We start from the raw sequence: 21,242 nt of genomic DNA, 5'->3' as shown, positions 1-21,242 counted from the left end.
GCCATGCACGTACAAATTAATTTAACTATAGCATATCTTTCATTCTGATGTTCGAAAACTTTTCGTCAAGACTAAATGCGTGCTTATGTGATAACTAGGGTGTCAGGAGGTCACCGCATTGGTCATAAATTAGAGCAGTGCACTGATCAGAAGCTATGCATTTTACTGATTTAGTGTTACAATGTCTGAAACCTTTACCCCATAGTCAGCTTCAGAGATTCTCGTGACTATAGTATGAAGCTACTTACTGGCGCCAAAAATCAGCTGATTAAATACAACCATATAGAGAGGGCAGTAATTTCACAATTTAAAAAAAGTAAGCGGATACTTTGCAATGATGTATAATACAAAAGATGACTCGAAGATTTTGGTTCAACAGAGATAATCTAAAAGTTAGGCTATGGACACATGTTCTGTCAGTCTGTCGGGTGAATCGCTTTGAGCACTAACACACATTAATTGTACATATAATATGCTAAACATACAGGCCACAAATTCATTAACGCTTCAATGTCGTAATGGTGATGGGACCTATAATATGTAAATATACCAAACACATGGAGCCATTTAATCGATCGACTGAAAAATGCATGAAAAATCAACGGAATATGTATCTGCAGCCGAACTTTTTGATTGTGCATTGGTTTGAGATCTACCTTTCATTTTTAATAATTCATTGTAAAGCATCTACATACTTTTTGTAAGTTATAAAATTACTGCTCTGGCTGTATTGTTGTACTGGATAAGTTGGTAGGTAGCCGGAGTAACCATATAATTATGTAAAACAACTTATTGAAATTTAAACGACAGCCGTAGCCCGTGTTTTGACACATGCACACTACAAGTGGTCGGGCACCTAATCGCAAAACAGGGGGAATGGATGGAAACGCTGAGTTGACCTAGCTATTACAATGCGACTTTCTTGATTTTTTTCAGCTTCCCTTTCAATGAAATTGAGAAAGTGCTCTAGTAGTGTGATGCAAAAATACATGAAGATAATACACTAATTTTTTTGCAATAAAAAATTCGATTATCAGTCCGTTATTACGAAAAACACAAATTTCTTGTATCTCGATTTCAGAGTAAGCTAGAGCATTTTTTTCTAAATTCAAGTTTTTTAATGACAAATCCAATGACGTTTATTAGAAAAAAAGTATGCAAAATTGACTAAGATATTTGCAATTGTTTAAGTTGCAAAATACAATTTTTGCTGGCAAAACGTTAAACTTCACAAAAATCAATTTTTTCTTATTTGTTCTTAGTACTAACATTAAATACAATTTTTTTAATGAAGCGAAATGTCGTCAAACCGGCCGTGAAGGGTGTAATATCACTTCAAAGATTAACTTAGAAAAATTAATTAATAAAAAACTAACCATTATTTTGCAGTTTTACAAATAGCTTTTTTTTATGCAGCTCCATACCTATACTTTCTTTCGGTCATGTTTAAATTAACTTTTTTTTTTTAATTTTTTTCTACTTCGATCTAAAGTTTTTTAGCATAAAAAATTGTTTTTCGCATTTTTCTGCCATTAACATATTATTAAAATTTAATAATAAATTTCCAAAAGTGTCTGCTTTACAGAAAATTTGATGACGAAGAGATTGGTGCTTGAAAATTTTCTCTAAGAGCAATAGAAGCGGAGATGTAAGCAAAAAAGTAAATAAGAAATTGGCATTTTTTTATAAATTGTTTCATAAATAAATGAAGCTGACGTTTGATTTGGATAAAACTGTATTCCCCGTATTCCTGGAGAAATTCTGAAGGGAAACGACTAATTTTTTGTCTACTGGAAAACAAAAAGTTCCCGAGTCGTTTATGATCTTTCTCTCACCGAGGGTGCAAAGTGAAATTTCACATACAATGTGTTTTCTTTTACTGAATTCTGAAAATTTTCTACCTGTAAATTCCATTCCGTTATCAGCTGTAATAAATGGTAGTTTTCCTACGAGTTCGAAAAGTCTCCTTTGCGAACCTCGTTACGTCCCTCGCCTTCGGCTCAGGCCGCAAACCTCTCGGTTCGCAAACAGAGACTTTTCAAACTCGTAGGAAAACTACCATTACGTCACTAGGGCACAAAGTACAAACATGAGCAACTGAAGGACGTGGTTGGTGTGTGTTACTGCCTGAGTCATGTATAATGTTTTTCTTACCGAGGGTGCAAAGGGAAATTTGGCGCCAGTGGACTCACTTTGTGCCCAGTAAATCACTTTGGACCCAGAGGGCACAAAAAAAAATTTTTCTGCCCATGGGCCCAAAGTGATAACAAGGGCTCAAAGTGTGATCTGAGGGCGCAAAGCGGCAGTTGCACTTTGTGAAGAAAATACATAGCCGTAGTTATTCAAAAATATAATCGTAAAAATTAGTAGGCTAGAAATAAATCATATTCCTATTATTTTTATCCAATAAGATTTTTGGTGAGTACAAAGTTTTAATATTTGCTATATTTGGATCATTATTTCTTTAATAATTACACGAAGTAATCACATACATAGATAAATGTTGCTTAAAAAATGAAAAAAATTTAATTCAAAAAATAGTTTTAATTTATTGTTATGTATGTGTGAAATTCCATCTTCACAACTATACAAATGGAGCTCTGCTTCATATGCGCTTCGCTTGTCTAACTCGTACTAAAAAATTGTGTAAACATTGCTTTTTCTAATATAAGAACCCTTTTGCTGTAGAATGATACAAAATATGAACAAACGTCAGCTCGTTGGCTACGACGCCGTTCTTTGTCAGATGAGGTACGACTAGCTATGGAAGACGTTGGATCACATCTCTTTCAAATTCATTGGAAAGAATTTTTTCTAAAATCCAGTCTGAAATTCGTTCTTGAGTCTCGAGGCTACTTCTAGTGATGGTTACAGTCCATTACCCACAGACAAAAAAAATACGATTTAATCTTATGTTTTCTAGTAGAGGAAAAATTAGTCATCCCCTACAGAATTTTCCTAGGAATACAGAAAAAATAGTTCTGTCCAAATCAAAAGTTGACTACGTTTATTTATTTAACAATTTGTGAATAATTGCCAATTTTTTCATTTGTTTTTTTTTCTTACATCTCGGCTTCTATTGATTTTAGAGGAATTTTTCGACTGTCAATTTCTTCGTCATCAAATTTCCTATAAAATAAGCACTTTTTAAAATTGGCTATTTATTGCTAATAACACCTTGATGGCAAGAAAGTGTGGAATAGAGTTTTTTTTTCCGAAAAACTTTCGATCGACGTAAAAAAAAAAATATGTTAATTTGGACATAACTGTGAAGAAATATTAAACTTGAACAGTTGCAAATATCTCACTCAATTTTGCATATTTTTTCTCTAACAACTGTCATTGCATTTGTTACAAAGAAAACATAAATTAAAAAAAAAAAAAAAAAAACTGCGCTAGCTTACTCTTAAGCTGAGATAAGTAAAATGTACAAGGTTTCCTTTCTTTTTTATATTCAAAGACTTATTTTATGCTCTGAAAATTAAAAAAAAGTTATGTTATGAAGGCAGAATGCTAGGCAAAAAAAAAACAGATTTTTATTTTCTTTATAAAATGAAATCTAAGGTTCAATAGAAATCTAGAGAAGTCTTGTGTATACGTATAAATGTATAATAATGATAGCGCAACCTTCTCTTAGCATACAACCAAACAGGCAGGTAGTAAGATTCTAGCAAATGCTCGGTCTTTCCCTGACTGTGCGAAGCGCTCGTTACTTCTTTTAAGTAATCAATATACCGACACAAGGAGAGCTGGAAATATAGCTATTCCTTCTTTTCGAAATGTTGTAGTACATATTGTTTCAACACTCTCTCTAAAAAAAACTATATATTTATTTGGTAGAAAATATTTTATCTTTGGTGCAAAATGTGACCTTATATCCATATACTTCGTTCTTTAGTGAAATCAAGATTTTTTATTGATCGTATCGCATTTTCATTATTTAAAAAAGGCGGAGTATTAGTTTTACACACATTATGGAATCCTAAACTTACATTTGTTTGATAAATGGTATCACATTTTGTTAGATAATGCCTTATTCATACAATGTCTTTTGGAACATTATCCGCACTGATAAACTGTAGTTAATAAAGGGATACAGGATGATCGCTTGATTTTACAAACTAAAATGGCTCCAGCAAGGAAACAAGCTGTACCGTATGTTGATTTCCGTGTTTCCATATCACCAATAAAATCAACATCCTTACTACCTTTCTTTTCACAAAGCCCATAATCAGCTGTTCTCTTTAAATATTTTATTATTCTTTTAGAAGACACCAAGATCCTTTGCTTGAACTTTTCAAATGATGGGATACAGTTTTTGTAGCTACTTACCTTAAAAAATGTGAGCTGTACACCAGCTTCATAGTATGGAGTGTTAGTGCTTTTCTTATTAAAATCGCTTTTATTGGCAACTTGCTTCGATAGATATACTTACGCTAATTGCATTTGACATGTTGAAATTGTTAACAATATTATAATCATAGCTTTATTGATTAATAAATATAGAATCGTCTTTCAGTTTTGATCTTAACGCCAAGAAACTTTTTTTAATTCCTCCAAAAATTTTCACTTTGTTGAAAAAAGAATACATCAAAGTAATATTCAAGTGAACTAAATAGAATTCCGTCATTAATGTAAAGTAGTAATAGCACGAACTCTCTTTAAGCAGTTGCAAATCAAGTTATCAGAAGAATAACACTTCCAAAAGTTTTTTGTTTCAAGCCGTTGTTTTTCCTAGAAATAGATTTCCAAGGTCTTTCAAGAAATTCATAATTTTATTTACTTGCTAACTAAAGAAATCGATGAGCTCTCCAAGCTTTTTCTATGTACAAGTATTTTTGACTCTTGTTTCATCAATCTAACTGTTAAATTTTCAAGAGTCCTTTTACCATGTACTTCTGTGTCCCATGTACCATGAAAATGATAGTGTGCTTCACAAAGACTACTCAAAATACGCGATAACACCATTGAGTCAGAAATTTGACTTCCTAGACTTGTCATTTTTATCACAAAATTTTAAATTTTTGACAGGTTCAACACGTTGCTTTTACTTTTACCACACTCAAATAAAAAATCTGCTTTTCAATTAACGATAAATTCATTAAAAAATTCAAAGGGTTTTTTTCAACAGTAAAGACCATCAGCTTCCAAGTTGTAATATCTGCTTTCTTTAAGTCTTTCAATTTTTGAAATCGAATCCATCACGTCGTTATTTTGCATTTATTGACATCCCAAAGTTTAAAATCTTACACTAACATCTTACCACATATTCTAAACCCATAACCTTTTATAAACAATAAGAGGCGGAATGTTTACAGATCTTTACTTACTGAATATAAAAGTATTTGAGTATCTAGAGAAAGCTTGTGCGTACTTATAAACGTGTGATCATGAAATTGAAAACAAAACAGACAGGCAGCAAGCTTCTTGGACACACATAGTATCTCCCTGGCTGTTCGGAGTGCGTAATATTTATACCGATATATTAAGAGCCAGAAATATATCCAATTTTTTTCTCCTTTTTAAGGAGGTTCGGTAGTGTTAGCGGGGGGAAATCTCAGAGAGGCAAGGGGAGGGAGAGCGTCTGGCAACGTTGTGAAATTTTTTGGCTGCTGGCACGTCGTCTACTGTTGTTGTCGTCTACTGCTGTTGTCGTCGTCTACTGATGACAGTGTACTTATTTATTCGGTTGAATTTTTTATAATTAATCAATTTAAAATTTAAAGGCAGACTGATAAAAATAAATTATTTGTTTATTGAATGTACATGTTGGTATGGTGTGACTTTGGTGTTCAAAATGGGCAAAGTGAAAAGAAAAACGAATAACCTCAAAATTACAACAGATGCTGCTGACAATGGAAGAATTCGTTTGAACGGAAAGTTTGTTAAAAAATCTAAAGTTGATAGACATTTACGAGGCAAAAGGTTGAGTGAAATGAGAAAAAAAGCTCAAAGGGTTGAAAATTCTTTAGATGAAATAAGAACAGTTGATGTTCCTGTTGATGGTGAAAGAGTTCTTAACATTAATTATATTGCCAAGAGAATGTTTTGCAAGAAATGTAATCACAAATTACATTTAACTGACATTACGGATGAATGTGTTCAGGGATTGGGATCCATTTTCCATGTAAAATGTGGAAAATGTTCACATGTAAACAATGTTGAATCGAGTGAAAAATATTTAGACCCTGCAAAACGCGTGAAACTATTTGCAATTAACAGCAAAGTAGCCCTAGGTGAGTTTTATTTATTGTTTTCTTCTTTATTGATATAAGCTCTGAATTATTGCAGCTGCTGAACATGTATATTATTTTTGTAGGAGCGCTGAACTTTGGGTTAGGAGCGACGAAAGCTAATAAATTTTTAAAAGTCATTGGTCTTCCTGGTATCAATGATAAATCATTCAAGTGCCATGAAAGACTCGTAGGACCCGTGGTCGAGCAAGTAGCGAGGGAATCATGTGTACAGGCAGTCCTTGAAGAAAAAGAACTCACGGAGAAAAAAATCGACGAGTTGAAACTTTGTCTGTAAGTTTTAATAAAAAGAAAAAATGTAGTTATTCATAGTAACCTTTAGAGTGTTTTTTATGTATACAGTAAATTAGGGATAAGAAAGTGTTTTTTTTTTTTTTAATTATGTACACATTATGATTTTACAATATTCGATCTTTATACTATACATATTTGCAAATGAACTTAAAAACGGTCGTTATAGAAAAGTATTTACACAATCTATTTTATTATCTACATTTGTTTTTTATTTGATTTTTTTATCAATGAGCAGAAGCAATCATCATGTACTTAATCGATATATTTTTTTTTTTTTTTCATTGTACCTACACAATATTAATTTATTATTGTAACAGAAATAAGTAAATGATTTTTTAAAAGAAAAAAATTGTCTGAAAAGTTATTTCCTACCTTTTTTACGAATTTTCAGGCTGCCAGAACTTCAAGAAAATTTTCTTTCTTATACTACTACTGAAGAACCCCCCCGAAAAATCACTAGGCTGTTGGTAAGTTACGACATGGGTTGGAGTCAAAGATCTACAGGATATAAATATGATAGCTTGAACGGGTTTGGTAGCATAATTGGCTACAACACTGGCAAAGTTCTTGATTTCTGCACTAAAAACAGGAAATGCCGCATTTGTAAAATTACTTTAAAAACGAAAACAAAGAAGGCCCACGACTGTCGATTGAATCACCATGGCACTGCCAAATCCATGGAGGCCGAAGGGGCAGTTGACTTGATCGTGAATAGCAAAATTCTTAAAGATTTGAACGCTCAAGTAGGAGTATTCATTGGAGACAATGACAGCTCCAGTATTCATGCTATACAGGAATTGGTTGATTATACGATAGTCAAGCAGTCCGACATCAATCATAGTAAGAAAGGAGTAGGCAATTTCTTATACAAGTTGAGAGACAATAAAAATATTGACGTTGATAAAGAGTTATCCCATGATATTATAGCTTACTTGAAGAACACTTTCGCAACAGTCATTAAAAAAAACAAAAACAACAAACAAAAAATAGAGGAAGATTTGAAAAATTTAGCTTATCATGTTTTTGACATTCATGACAATTGTGGCAGTTATTGTAAATATGAAATTGAAAAAGAAAACTATGACAACAGTCGTCACATGACTAATGCAACTCTTTTCGAACACATGAGAAATTTTTTTTCTGATTTAGCTAGCAACGCGCATAAATTCGTTCTTGCTGGTTCATCACAAGCTAATGAAAGTTTAAATAATACCATGGCAAGTTATTGTCCGAAATCTTATTCATTTAGCACAAGTGAGTCTGCAGACTACAGGTATGCTTGTGCAGTAGCGCACAAAAATTTAGGCAGTGATTATATTTTAAAAGTATTTGAGAAATTGAATTTAACGAGTAGGAAGAAACTGATTCACTATTGTAACTACGCCAAAAAGAAGGCAATCAAAAGACTGACAGTAGCGAGTACACCTCATTTTAAGACTTTGAGAAAATTCAACAGTATTAAAAAAGAGCAACTACGAAATCAAAAAGAAAGGCAGGCAAAAGATACGTACAGTTCCAACATGACGTTGTTAGATATTTCTGTTCAGCCTGAAAATCTAATTAAAGAAGTTGATTGTGATTTAATTTACAATACTAAAGATGTTGCATACATTTTTTTTGATATTGAAACGGGAGGGTTTTCTTTCGACAAAGATGTTCTTCAAGTCGCTTTGAAAAGCGAAAAAAGTTTTTTATCCGTGTATATTACACCATATAAAAGTATAGATGCTAAAGCAAGTGCAGTCACAGGCTTGACAAAAAGTGGTAGGCAACTATTTTTACATGGTACACAAGTACCAACAGTTTCTCGGACAGTTGCTGTTACTAAAATATTAGAATTTTTAAAGAGTTTCAATAAAAAAGTTGTTTTGATTGCACACAACTGCGATTTCGATTCCAACCGCTTCATTCGATTAGTTGAAAGTTCATCTATGTTACAGTCTTTCAAAGATATAATTCTTGGATTTGGCGATACATTGGCTTTGTTTCGAAAACAATTGCCAGATATTCAGTGTCATAAGTTATCATATCTCGGTAATAATTTATTGCAGCTGTCAACTGAAAATGCGCATGATGCTGCAGTTGATATTGTTATTTTGGAAAAGTTGACAGCTCAGTATATTTGTTGGTCAGATATTTTGAATAGTACATTAACCGTTAATGACGTACTTCAAAAAATATACATGTCTACGAATGAAAAACAATTGAAACCAAGCTATGCGCCCATGAAATCTGTGATATCAGCTTCCCTTATAAAAAAACTAAGTCAAAGTGGGATTGCATATAAAAACATAATTGATAAATATTTCGAAGGAACTGATAAATTACAGGAGCTATTGATGAGTGGGAGTAGTCCCTTGATAAAAAAACTCAGTATAGTGGATACCATTTCAGAATTTTGCCTTACTTTAGAAAATATCATCCAAGATAAGACATAAGTAAACTATCTATTTAATCAAAAGTTATATAATGCTAAGTAATGTTAAAACAGATCTCAAACTTAAAAAGACAATACAAAATATGACTGTGATGAATTAATACTAAGTCATTATTTTGTAAAGTAATAATTAATACAATTATTATAAAAGTATTGAATTTTCAGATTCAAATGTTGCAATGTATTAATAATTATAATATTTCCAATAAAAATTTTCAATTACAAAAGGAGTTTTTACTATTCATTACATTTCAAAGCGCGCGCCAAAAGCAGCGTTGCCAAGTTGTCTGCTGCGAGCACATTTTTTGCTGTTTTTTAATAGAAATTTGTGGTAGGGCTCTCTCAAACTTTGACAAAATATTATTTTGACAATATTCTTTCATTTAAAAAAAAAAAAAGCAAGTTCATTTAGCCGTTTTTTTTTTATGTGAAATTTAAGTGATTTCTCCATAAGCCTACATGTTAAAATATTGTTTTTTCAGGTCAATATATCTTTAAAACGGTGTGGTTAAACCCTTAAAAAATTTAGCTGTAATTTGATACTATTATTCCAAACAACATATCGAAATTTCAAAAGTTTTCATCATAAAAAATTATCACTACCGAACCTCCTTAAAGCGTTACAAGAGACATTGTTTCAATAATTTCAGCGTACAAAAAAATTAATTATTTTACTACAGCTGTTTGATTAAATAAAGTCTCTCATTTCGAAAATAAGTGCACATATCTTATGTAGCCAACAATTTAAAAAAAATGGTTTTAGCTTAATCCTGATAATAAACGCAAAATTTGAGCAAGTCCCTATGTAACACTTTAAGTTATGAACAATTAAATGTTTTTCGATGCCTAAATAACAAAACTTTCATTTTCTTTCTAAATATGTTTACTACAAAGAAATTAATTTAGACAATCATTAATTATAAAAAAATTTTCTTGTTAATAAATCACAAATTATAAAAAAAAATTTGTCCTAAATTGCATGGATACCGACTTAATCATTATTCTTTTAATTTATGAAGGTGTATTATATTTCTTAAATGAATCTAATTAAACAGCATCGATATTTCAAAATGTTTTTAAAATATGTCAATACACCAGAAAATCATTTTTCAATTTCATGGTTTGTATTTTTTTTCTCTCACTCTGTGTATATAACAAAATAATACAACAATCAACAAACCAAATATGAAGCGTGTATCTTTGTTTTAATAATTACTTCTCACAGTTGACAACCAGTATCCCAACTTCAACCAACATATTAAATCCTTAAATACAATTATACATGTATCAGTAAATCGTTCACATGTACAAATATGTATATCAATGAAAATAATATTTACAATATGTACTGAAGAGACAAATTTACAAAGAACCACCTTTTCAAATAATTCTCTCACGCAAAAAACATAGAGAAACTTACAACAATTATGTGATTAGACCATAGAAGTATCAAAGACAGAGAGGGCCAAAACTACACAACCGACCATGAGTCACAGCCATAGACTAATTACATAAAGACCACGAACGCAAGCGAGTCTACCAGGGTGAGCACCATAGCCACAGAGGCAGGTCCTTGGCAAACCCCATCCTTTAAGAAAAAAAAAAAAAAAAAACTGGGCCGTGCCAACACCCAAAACCACCACCACATCGTCGGTGACAACCAATTTATTAACGTATACAGCTAATCTTACAAGCCTACAAACATGGTCAGCCAGCCATTACCACGGCTAGTAACACTTCCACACTCATTATAAAGCCCTTATTTTATTGAACTCTTCTGTATCTAAAACTTTCATTTTTTCGAAATCAAACGAATGTCCCCCTCTGCATCTCTACAATGTCCCGCGAAAACTGATATTTCTTCATCATAAACAATATCCTTCATATGTTTTTTTTTTTACCAGTAACTGTCTAGAGATTTGTCTAACATAGTAAGTGTCACAGTCTTTGCCAAAAACAATAAATGCAACAGATCTTTTGTTACCGGTTTTAATTGTATCTTTGCTAAGTTTTATTGCAGTTAGTAAAAATTATGGAAAAGCCTAGATTGTACAAAAGTTTTTTGAACGAATTACTTAGAGTTATATTGTATGGTATAATAATTTTTGGTTTATCGATTGTTAATTTATTTTTAGATAAACTATCAGATTTATAAATCCTATTTAAATATCCAGATCTATCTCTTATTACTGAGCAAAAAAAAGAACTAGGGTTACCATTATTTTCAAGCATCTCTAGTAATAATTAAATTTTTTGCTCTAAATCTTTTGTCATACAACTTGAAACATTCGTCAGTCAATCCTATTATGACTGCTTTTTTAACATAGATATTATGATGCAAAAAATAAATGCAACATAATGAATTAATTAATAGTACGAGTAACACAAGTAAGGTAAATTAAGGTGTATCGGGACACTTTTGACGGTGTGAAATTATCATCCCCGGTTTTTCAAAAACTATATCACAATAGTACGTAAAATCGGTTTCAACCGTTAGCGCACATTTTTTTTCTATCAATTAAAAAAAAATTATTGATTTGTTCCTTTATAAGTGTTTAAAAATCAAATTTTTAAACTTATGTCTAATGCAGCTGTAACGGGACACACTTAATTCGTATTAAGGTAATTCGAGACATTGATTAAGCTAATTCTGGACAAACGCCCAATTTCCAATTTAATTACATGTAATCCAATCCATATTGCTATTACAGTGATTATTCCTTCATAAATTAACTATTTATAGATAAAACAATAAGAACTGGAGCTTATTTTAGCCTACAAACTGATAAAAGTTGTTTAAAATGTAGAGTGTATCCTCACTTACATTATGTATTGTCACGTTCTGAATCGAAATTTTAGTGATAAGTAGTCGAAAAATTCAAGATTCAATTTTTTAAATGTTTTTACATTACAAATCCATATTTTCTCTGACACCGCATGGACGGCAATCGCGCACGAAAAATTTGAGGTTATGATTTAAATTCTCCGTATTATACAGAACTTGGATTGACAATTCTACCAAACTTTAATGTTTGTGATATCTCTAACTCCAGTAACATTAGAAAGTACGAGAAAACGTTCACATTTGTAGAATTATTCGAAAAAAAAAACGTACTCAATTCTGTCCTGCTAAAGATGAAGTGGTTTAACTTTTATGGTATAGTAAGACACATATGATTTGATCACCACATAATAATAATGATTAATTTTTGTTAATTTATAACTTTAACTTATACATTTTTTTGTTGTTTTTCTTATGAAAGGTCTAGTAGAATAAAGAGAAATTTTTTGTTTCAAATAATAATTTGTTCAACACTGTTTTCGATGCTGTCCCGAGTTATCTTAAACATTTTCGTGTCCCGAATTACCTGAATTTACCTTATTATTGCAATTATGAAAAATAATAGTGCAACTAATTTAAATGCTAGTGAAAACAGTTTCTTGACTTTCATGTAAATATAAACTGTACGATATGTAAATATTATAAACATGTTTATTGTTGTAAATTCAAAATCAGCCGAATTTTGTAATAAAATTCTGTATCTTACATACTTAGTATTTAGACTAGAAAATTCACAAAAAAAATTCCAAATTGGTCCCTGGTTTTAAAAAAAAGGCACACCCTTAAGACAGGACTAGTTTCTCCCACCATTTTTCTGTTATTTATATTCTAAAACTATATCTATATGTATGATGTATACATTGAATAATTGCATTAAATATCGGAAAAAGTGTGTCTCCTCTACTATCACCCGTGTTCACGATTTTTTCCTACAGTACGTAATATTGTAAACAAAGTAAACTCCGTTTTGAAGATTAAATATTTATTAAAGAACAAAAGACGAATTTGCGATATTTTTAGTATAATGAATGAAATCAAACTATTGGGTTTGGCCTAGTAACGCAGATGAATTAAGTCTTTGCATCCGACTGTCTTTTGTATATATTTCCATTTATATAAATATAGGCATGCTCGGACCTCCTCAACTTCGTTGGATTGTACGAACTTAGCACGAAATCATTGGACTGCAGTATAAGCTTTGAAATTATTAATTGAAAAATATCTTCTAAATCCAGAAATGCGTCTTAAAATTGCTTATTAATTTGAAAACATGACTAGACAGCGACTTTATTAGGATCGTTGTAAATTAACATTTCTTATTGAAAGAATGAAGTAACAGAATCCTTATAAACTGTTTTGAATAACAGATCTTAATAACAGTCAGAAATCAGCACCTTTTTTATCATATATTTAATTTACTTGACTTCTAAAGAGCTTCGATGGCTTAGTGTTTAGCATGCTAGCCTCCTAGTCAAAGATACACGAGGGGTTGTGGGTTCGAATCCCGTTGAAAATTATCAAGACTTTTTGTTATTCTTTTTCGATAGAATGAGTACTCAGGATGCCAAAAAATCACTTATCCGATTTTTAAAACTAATAGTCAATTTTTCTGGTGATGAAGTCACTGTCAGTTATTTAAATGTTGCTGAGACAATTACTGTGCTTTATAAGTAGTACCCAGTGCGGGCCCCTTGAAAAGTCCCTCAAACGACTCGGTCATCTATCCTACTGGGGACTGTTGATAGGGGGCAGCAATTGTTTCAAGCACACCCCATCTATTATCAATTTTATCAAGATTTGTTCCATAAACCATCTCACTCTCTGTACCGACCTTTTTATAACCGACAGTGACTTTACTCGATAAGCTGTCCAATGGTTGGCTTTCCTTCGAATAGGAAGGCTCGGAGGTCCAGTCAACACCAGAAAAATCGACTATTAGTTATAAAAATCAGATGAGTGGGTTTTCTGCATCCTGGGTAGTCATCTCATCGAAAAAGCTCGAGAAAAATATCTTGAAAATTTTCGACAGAGTTTGAACCCACGACCATTCGAGTATCTCTGGCTAGGAACCAAGCATGCGCTAACCACCAATTCGTTGAAGCTCTTCAATACCTTAGAGTAATGCTGCATATAAAAAATGCTTTCATTACAAGTTATTGAAAAAAGAGCTTAAATAATAATAGCAAGATTTGATATAAATTAAGACAAAGCAGCTGCAAGATTTAAAAATTCTACAATTATAACAGTTCGAATACTTAGGGTATATACGCCATCATAGGACATTGCAGCAAGGGTCTCAATGACCTGTAAGCAATCATATGTTGCTCTAATGTTGCTATGTTGGTGCACGTTTTTATCATATATCTTTTGTTAGATGATTGGTAGTCGTGCTAAAGTACAGACAAAACATAATAACATAAATAAAATATGTATGTATCTCCTGTGATCGACAAAAACAGTAACAAAAAATAATTCTAGATCGTGAATGACAAAAGGTAGTAGTATATTTTTAGGTTAGAAATGTTAGTAATATTTTTTTTGTATTTATTAAATGTCACACCATGATATATACAAATAATAGTTTGCTGCAACTTGCATGAAGACGGACTGCCCCTGAAATTACCTCATAACAAAATGACGTAAATTGTATAGGGGATAAAATCACGTAATAAAATAAAATCTTTTAATATTTTGGAATTAAAACAGAAATAAAAATGTTATGTTACTACATTACATGTACTGTATATGAGTAGTTATAGAATCACTGACATAAGTTTAAAACTCACAGCTCAAAATATTAACAGTGTAACGTTGCTTTTGGCGAAGATTTACTGAAAAACATCTTTTGCGCCACTCACGATACCCTAATGGTAGCGTAAAAATTCGTATAATTTCAAAAGTCTAAAAGAGTATATCACCTGTAAGTGTTATTTTTATATCATATTATTTCATTTATATTTGTTGTTAGCAAATAGTAAAATTAAAATGTTAACATAAACTTTTTAAACTAGGCTTATGATTAGACACATGCAAAAATAGTAGTAACTACATCATAATGTAAAGTATGCCAATAACGTATCATATTCTCCAGATGTATGACATGAGACATCTTTAGTTGATCTCTACAGAACATATTGAGTCTCATAAATCAGCTAAAGTGACACTTGACAGGGACTTAGTCCTCTACCTTCAACAGATAAGACTGCGCGTTAAAAAGTAACTCAATACGGACACTGTGCATCCTACGGCACTAGTATAATTTTGCTACAAGCGTTAAATTTATACTTGGTGCTAATAAATAAAGATAAAGAAAGAGGAGGAATCGTAGAAAAAAGAGTGGAAATGAACTTGTTTCGTTCTCGACTACTAGCTGAACTCTTCAGTACGGCGTGCTAGTGATCTTAGCCGTAGACGAACACGTCTGATACTTGCACTTATTTGGAGATATGTATTATGCGATGATAATATTGATACAGCGTGTCAAAGTATATGAGAGGTGGAGGATAGAATGACACCGAAAAGTTTTATCCTCCACCTCTCATAGACTTCGACACGCTGTATTAATCTTGCCGTCGCATATAATATATCTCCAAATAAGTGCAAGTATTAGGCGTGTTCGTCTACGGCTAAGATCACTAGCACGCCGAACTGAAGAGTTCAGCTAGTGGTCGAGAACGATGCAAGTTCTCCTTTGTCTACGATTCCTCCTTTTTCTTTACCTCTATTTATTAGCGCCAGTATAAATTTAACGCTTGTAGCAAAACTATACTAATGCCGTAGTATGCACAGTGTGCGTATTTGGTGATAATCTCGTTAAAAAATCTTAGTGGGTTTTGTATTACCATATAAGGTAAAACTTAGTAAGTATTACTTTTTCCATCTACGTTTCACTTGAATTTTATACCGTTCAAGGAAGAAAAAAAGTTAAAAATTTTACGTAACACTTTATCTCATTGGTACAAATAACGTTTCAAAGGATAGATAGATTTTGGCAGGTTGTGTGTTGGCCATCTAATCACGACGAAAGAAATTATGTAACTAGTAATTTTGTCAAGTAACTCTTATATTTAAAAAGTAAGATTAAAAATTATACGTATTATTAAGTGGCCCAAGTTAAGGCTGAAATAGACAAAAGAATAGGTTTCCAATTTTGAACATGGCCCACCACCAAATAACATTAATGAATTTTAAAAACTCAAAATTTTTTTCATTTTTGAACGATAAAAAAAAATATTCGTACTACCGTAGTTGACTGGTAAGAAACTTATTTTAAAAATTGTTTGACTAACTGTTTAAAAAATAATATAGTTCTTTTTCTTTCTTTGAGTCATATAGCCTTTTAATTAACTTGTCAAAACTTATTTCAACCTATTTGTCTGTTTAAATCGTGAAAGAAAAAAAATAGTGAAAATGAGTGTATCAGGATCCCTACACGAATAGTTCGTAATTATACTTTTCATTACGTTCAAAGATAATGTTATTATGCCTTACATGCCTAACATCCATAAATTTATTTATTTTTTTTATTTTTTTTTTTTTCTTACTTTTTTTTTTCTTTCATAATATTTAATTATTTTCTACATGTCTTAATATTTTTGTAAATGAAGTTTTAGGGACTAAGAGGATTCTTCGGGCTAAGCACAATATTGACTAACGATAAACTGCTTCCTTATTTTTTTACTCTGAAATTTTGTCATACAGGTCTCACACCCTTATATTACTTGTTTTATCAGTATAGTCGCTTAGTCTAGTCTATTTCATCTATCTACGTATTAGATTTTACGACTTATTATGGTGTCTACTTAACTGAAAAAAATTAATCATATGCAATTGCGCTTTGTTATTAAGAATTTTTAATTTATTAAGCATTTGTGTTGATTATAAATAATACATTTATTAATATTTTGAAAAGCCTTAAAAAGAATTTTTTCATTAACTTCTCATTTTTACTGTATTTACGACAGATCACGCAGTCGATCGCCACGAAAACGAAAGTCTCGCTCACCATGCAAGAAGCGAACTCAGTATACACCCTCACCGCCACGAATAAGACGATCACCTTCACCAGCCTATTCATCAAGATCCTCATCTCGTCGATCGCCAACTGAACGTAAAAGACGACGCTCACCTTCACTATCTCCCACTCCTTCAAGGTCTTCGAAGCACAGAGTGTCCAGTCCTACATCACCCACGTCAAAAAAACATCGCCACAAACATAAATACTAGAATTTTATTTTATACATTTTTTAATAATATAGCTTATGACTGTCATATATTTTTTAATGAAATCAGTTTTTTTATAAGAGTTTGTCAAAAAAATGTAAGAGCATACGGTGACCTGTTCATGAGCAAAACGTTGTAATACTTTGATCCGTATACTTGCTTAGTTATTTTTCATAATCCGTATAATTATATGATATTCTACACAAAAAGGTACAAAAATTCTTTAAGAATAATATTTATAATATTCAGTTTTTATAGATTTTTTTAAAAGTCTAATCGTTTTTTCATGTTGTTCAAGAAAAATGTTTGTTTTTAAGTTAATACTTTTATCAAAATATAAATCAATAATTTAGGCTAGAATATTTCAATAATAATTATAAACACGCTTATTAATAAAAAATTTTAGGTGAATCCAGCTATTAACTGAAATTGGTATAAATAGGCGGTGAATACCAACTATGCTTTAATCATAGAGATACTAGAATAAAGCACGTCAGAGTCCAAATCTTACAAAACGTGGAGGGAGAGAGAAATAAAGAGAGAGATTGCTGCCAGTGATGTCCCATATATCTTTGTCTCATTTTCGAGTATCATACATCCGTCAGATAGTCTGTGCAAGTGACTGCTACGCAGGTGTTGATTATACAAGGACAGAGGAGGGTTGATGGATAGCCTTCTCTCTAGCTCGGTGGCTCTACGTATCGCCGCTACTCACAAGCAACTATATCTCTGGCGTGCTCTATTCTAGTATCTCTATGGCTTTCATGACCTTACAAAGTTTTGCTTGTAATAGGCTGAATGCTTGCCATGCGTGTACGATCTCTCTTTGCTTGCTGAGTTACTTAAGTTACATTAATATCACTATCACACGCCGTCACAACTACATGTTACCACTTATACTTTTTAAATATACTAAAACTCTTTTCTCTTTAAAAGAAAAATAGATGCATTACAGATTCACGGGCTTAGAAGTATGGTGGGAATATCTATGCTTCCATGATTTCAGGTGGTTGCATTTGATTTAGTTAAACAATAGTTGTTTCTTCATTCTCGACCATTAGAAGAAATAGTTGGACTCATCAGTGGTCTGAAAATCCCAAAAAAGTATTAAAATTTGTGAGTCACTTAAGATTTTTACTCAAGAACAGCGGTTAAAGGGGCTCCTTCATGAAAGTCCCCAAAAAGAGATATACCATTTCCAATAGAAGAAAATTCGCTGAATGGCGTGCGCCCTCGCTGGCCTGGGCCGAAAAAGGTAGGAGAATAGAGAAAAGAAGGATAGGAAGAAAGACGAAGCAAGAGAGTAAAGAGGAGATTAGCTAGAGACGCGAGAGCGAAAGGACCAGGCCCACGAGACGAGAATACACGCGCAACTTTCCTCAAATACAAAAAGTGCTAATAAAGTGTAAGTTAACTATAAGTCGCGCTTTTATTTATTTCCGTACCGAGAAACCCACGTAACATACCCCAGATGGATCAAAATGTTGAAATATTTGAGCTCAAAATTGTAACTGTTAGCATGTATTCTTATAAAGCTGCTTGAAAAACGAGTTGTTTTACGTTTATTATAAGCCAAAATAAACTGTCCCAGGAGAATCAGTACATAAGTTTCGTAGATGAAGTCTTCGTTTTTAATATGCTGCATTAAAAATTGGGAGTCATTAGATAATCTGGTGATGAATTTGTGATAGAAATTAATAAATAGTCGTGTCCATAAGTTCATGAGGTTACGTGGGTAGCAGACATACTCACTCACTTTGTCGCGCAAGATTTGAAAAAGTTAAAATTCGTATGGGTTCAAGTTTGTATCTGTTATTATTTGTAATGAAAGATATGTTTTTAGAAAAATATTGTAATATAAACTTTAAGTTTTATAGGACTCTTATCGCATACAGGTACGGAACACTATATATATACTAGGTACAGCAGAAAGGAAATACACAAACAAGACATGTACATAGTCACTGCTTTACTGACCGACAAACTGCTGTACCTGTCTGCACTGGACTAATCAAAACAACAATTCTTTTTTGGTAAAAAGTAAGACTATACACAAAAAAAAACATTTTTCCCACTTCATGTTTCATTAAAAAAAACATAATAATTTTTGAACACATATATGTTTGTTGAAAAACAAAACTTGATTTTTTTATTGTATTTGACCTCAGAGGTAGTCGCAGGAGGCCCTTTAAGGGCTCAGTTTTTTTTTATAATAATTTTCTATCAGAATCCGTTTCCTTCAGTTACGTAACAACGAATGATGAACATGTATGTAAAATAAGATGCCTACATAGGCGATTTGGATAATGATCGAAAACGTAGCAGGTAATAAATAGTTTCGATCGTATGTACTTTAAGGTGATTCTTTTATGACTCCCGAGTCAAAGGTGTGACTATCAAGTTGACATTAGTTAATGCTGCTTAAATTTTGAACGATTATTTGTTAATATTGTTTATTGAGTCAAATTTAGTACTGATTGAAAATTTTAAATCATAATATACGATATAAAAGTTCGTAGGAATAATTATGTAAAATTCGCACTTAACCTCAAAATATCAACAATAGATGCTTGCCTATGCTTTCAACATAGAAAATAAAAACGTATGCCTATGTTTCTTTTAATATCTTTTGATTAAGTCCGTGAACTCATATATTTCGAGATGGCAGTATGTTAAGTATTACGTAAACCTTATTGTGTCGGTTTTTTACTTGATTATGTTCAGTAAACAAATAACTAGACTACAACTTTCAGTAAAAAATGCTTAGTTGCCATATAAGCACATGTTCAGAATTTAATTTTCATGTATCATTTTCTTGAGTGTATATTCGTCAGCCTACTCTGAAATTTTAAGGGGTAGTATGTTGTAACTTGATAAATGATTTTTCAAGATTTTATGCCATTCTGTTCATAATTATTTCATGAAAGAACCACTTTAAGTTTCAAGATGTAGAATTAAACATATGTGTGTGTGGACCAATATTATTTTAAAATAAGTGTATACACATTACTACATTCTCATGAAATAAGAGATGAATACGTGCATTTGTTTTTATGAGAAGTAAAAAAGTGTCAATATAAGAAGTCACAAATAACAAACATACCAAAATATGTTTTTATGTGTTTGTGCTGCGAAGTGTGTGTCTAAAAATATACATGTCAAAAAGAGTGCTCAAATTTGCACGTCAATCTCACTGGTTTACGTACAATAATTAACTTAACGTTTTTTGAAAACATATCTTTCTATAATCTATAGTTGTACAGACAAAAATAAGTCGTAATATGACTTGCTTTTTCTGCCTCTCATTACCTTCCCAACTCCCCCCTCACATCACATAGTATTGCTCCACTACAGATCGTCTTCCACCCTCTTCCAACTCACTCTTTTCGTCCTTCTCAAATCACGTAGTTAATTGTTTATTGAAAAAAAAGTTGGTTAATAGAGAAAGATAATTTCTATACTTTTTTTTTTTTAATTTATATTTTTTAGATCTCATTAATACTTTTTGAGGTAATAATTAAAAACACAAATTTAATCATGTATTACAATTTAGAAGCTTATGCGTTATTCTTCATTTATTTATTTAATTATGAAGAGATAAAAACGTGAAACATATATCCTTATCAGTTAATTTAACAATAACAATGTCGTGGTTAGAAGTTGAAGTTTGGATGGGTTCAGAGCGCTGGTGGTGGTACATATTCAGCTTTATCACAAAATAAGATAAAGTTCGTTGAATTTCTCTGTTGTTTTAACTCAATCAAATTTCAGGAGTAGCGTTGGCTCAGCGGTAAACGTGATTGTTATTGATACAACAGTGTTCTAGGCGTCGTAGGGTTCGATTCCTGGTGAATGCAGATTTTTTCAAAAACTGTTTTCATCGGGAAAAGTTCTTATATGTAACCCCGGCTGTTTATGGGGCGGGTTTTTCCGTGGAATTTTTCTCGAGAGTAATTCCAGAGTTTTTTTCTTGCCCCACAGGTCTTCGAGCCTGGGTGAAACAGTGTTAGGGTTATAGGTAAGGGATGCGTTCCGTAAGCACTGGCCGTTGAATCTAAGTATTTAGATAATATGTAAATAACTTATTAGTCTGAGAAAGATAACATGTCGTATTTTTTCCCTTGCACTTAAATGTCATCTAGGATACCAATATACTTGAAGATTAACTGCTGGAGTTTACGGATCGCACCCA

General features: G+C 31.9%; 1 protein-coding gene across 6 annotated transcripts in view; it reads left to right on the top strand.

Moving 5' to 3' along the window:
- LOC106644166 (U2 snRNP-associated SURP motif-containing protein) overlaps positions 1–17,098 on the top strand; it is a 215,964-nt gene extending 198,866 nt beyond the window's left edge. For all 6 annotated transcript variants that reach the window (XM_089591454.1, XM_089591459.1, XM_089591456.1 and 3 more), the window contains one exon: positions 16,792–17,098. In XM_089591454.1, the coding sequence (XP_089447580.1) occupies positions 16,792–17,053 (262 nt within the window). In that variant the 3' untranslated portion in view covers positions 17,054–17,098. The remainder of the gene's footprint in view (positions 1–16,791) is intronic.
- Positions 17,099–21,242: the final 4,144 nt, after the last annotated feature.

The sequence above is a fragment of the Copidosoma floridanum genome, unplaced genomic scaffold (genome assembly GCF_036245765.1).
Source record: "Copidosoma floridanum isolate Cflo_tuat_1 unplaced genomic scaffold, Cflo_Japanese_pri ptg000013l, whole genome shotgun sequence".
Taxonomy (NCBI): domain Eukaryota; kingdom Metazoa; phylum Arthropoda; class Insecta; order Hymenoptera; family Encyrtidae; genus Copidosoma; species Copidosoma floridanum.
The sequence above is the reverse complement of the archived record's forward strand: the minus strand, read 5'-3'. Positions and strand labels throughout refer to the sequence as shown.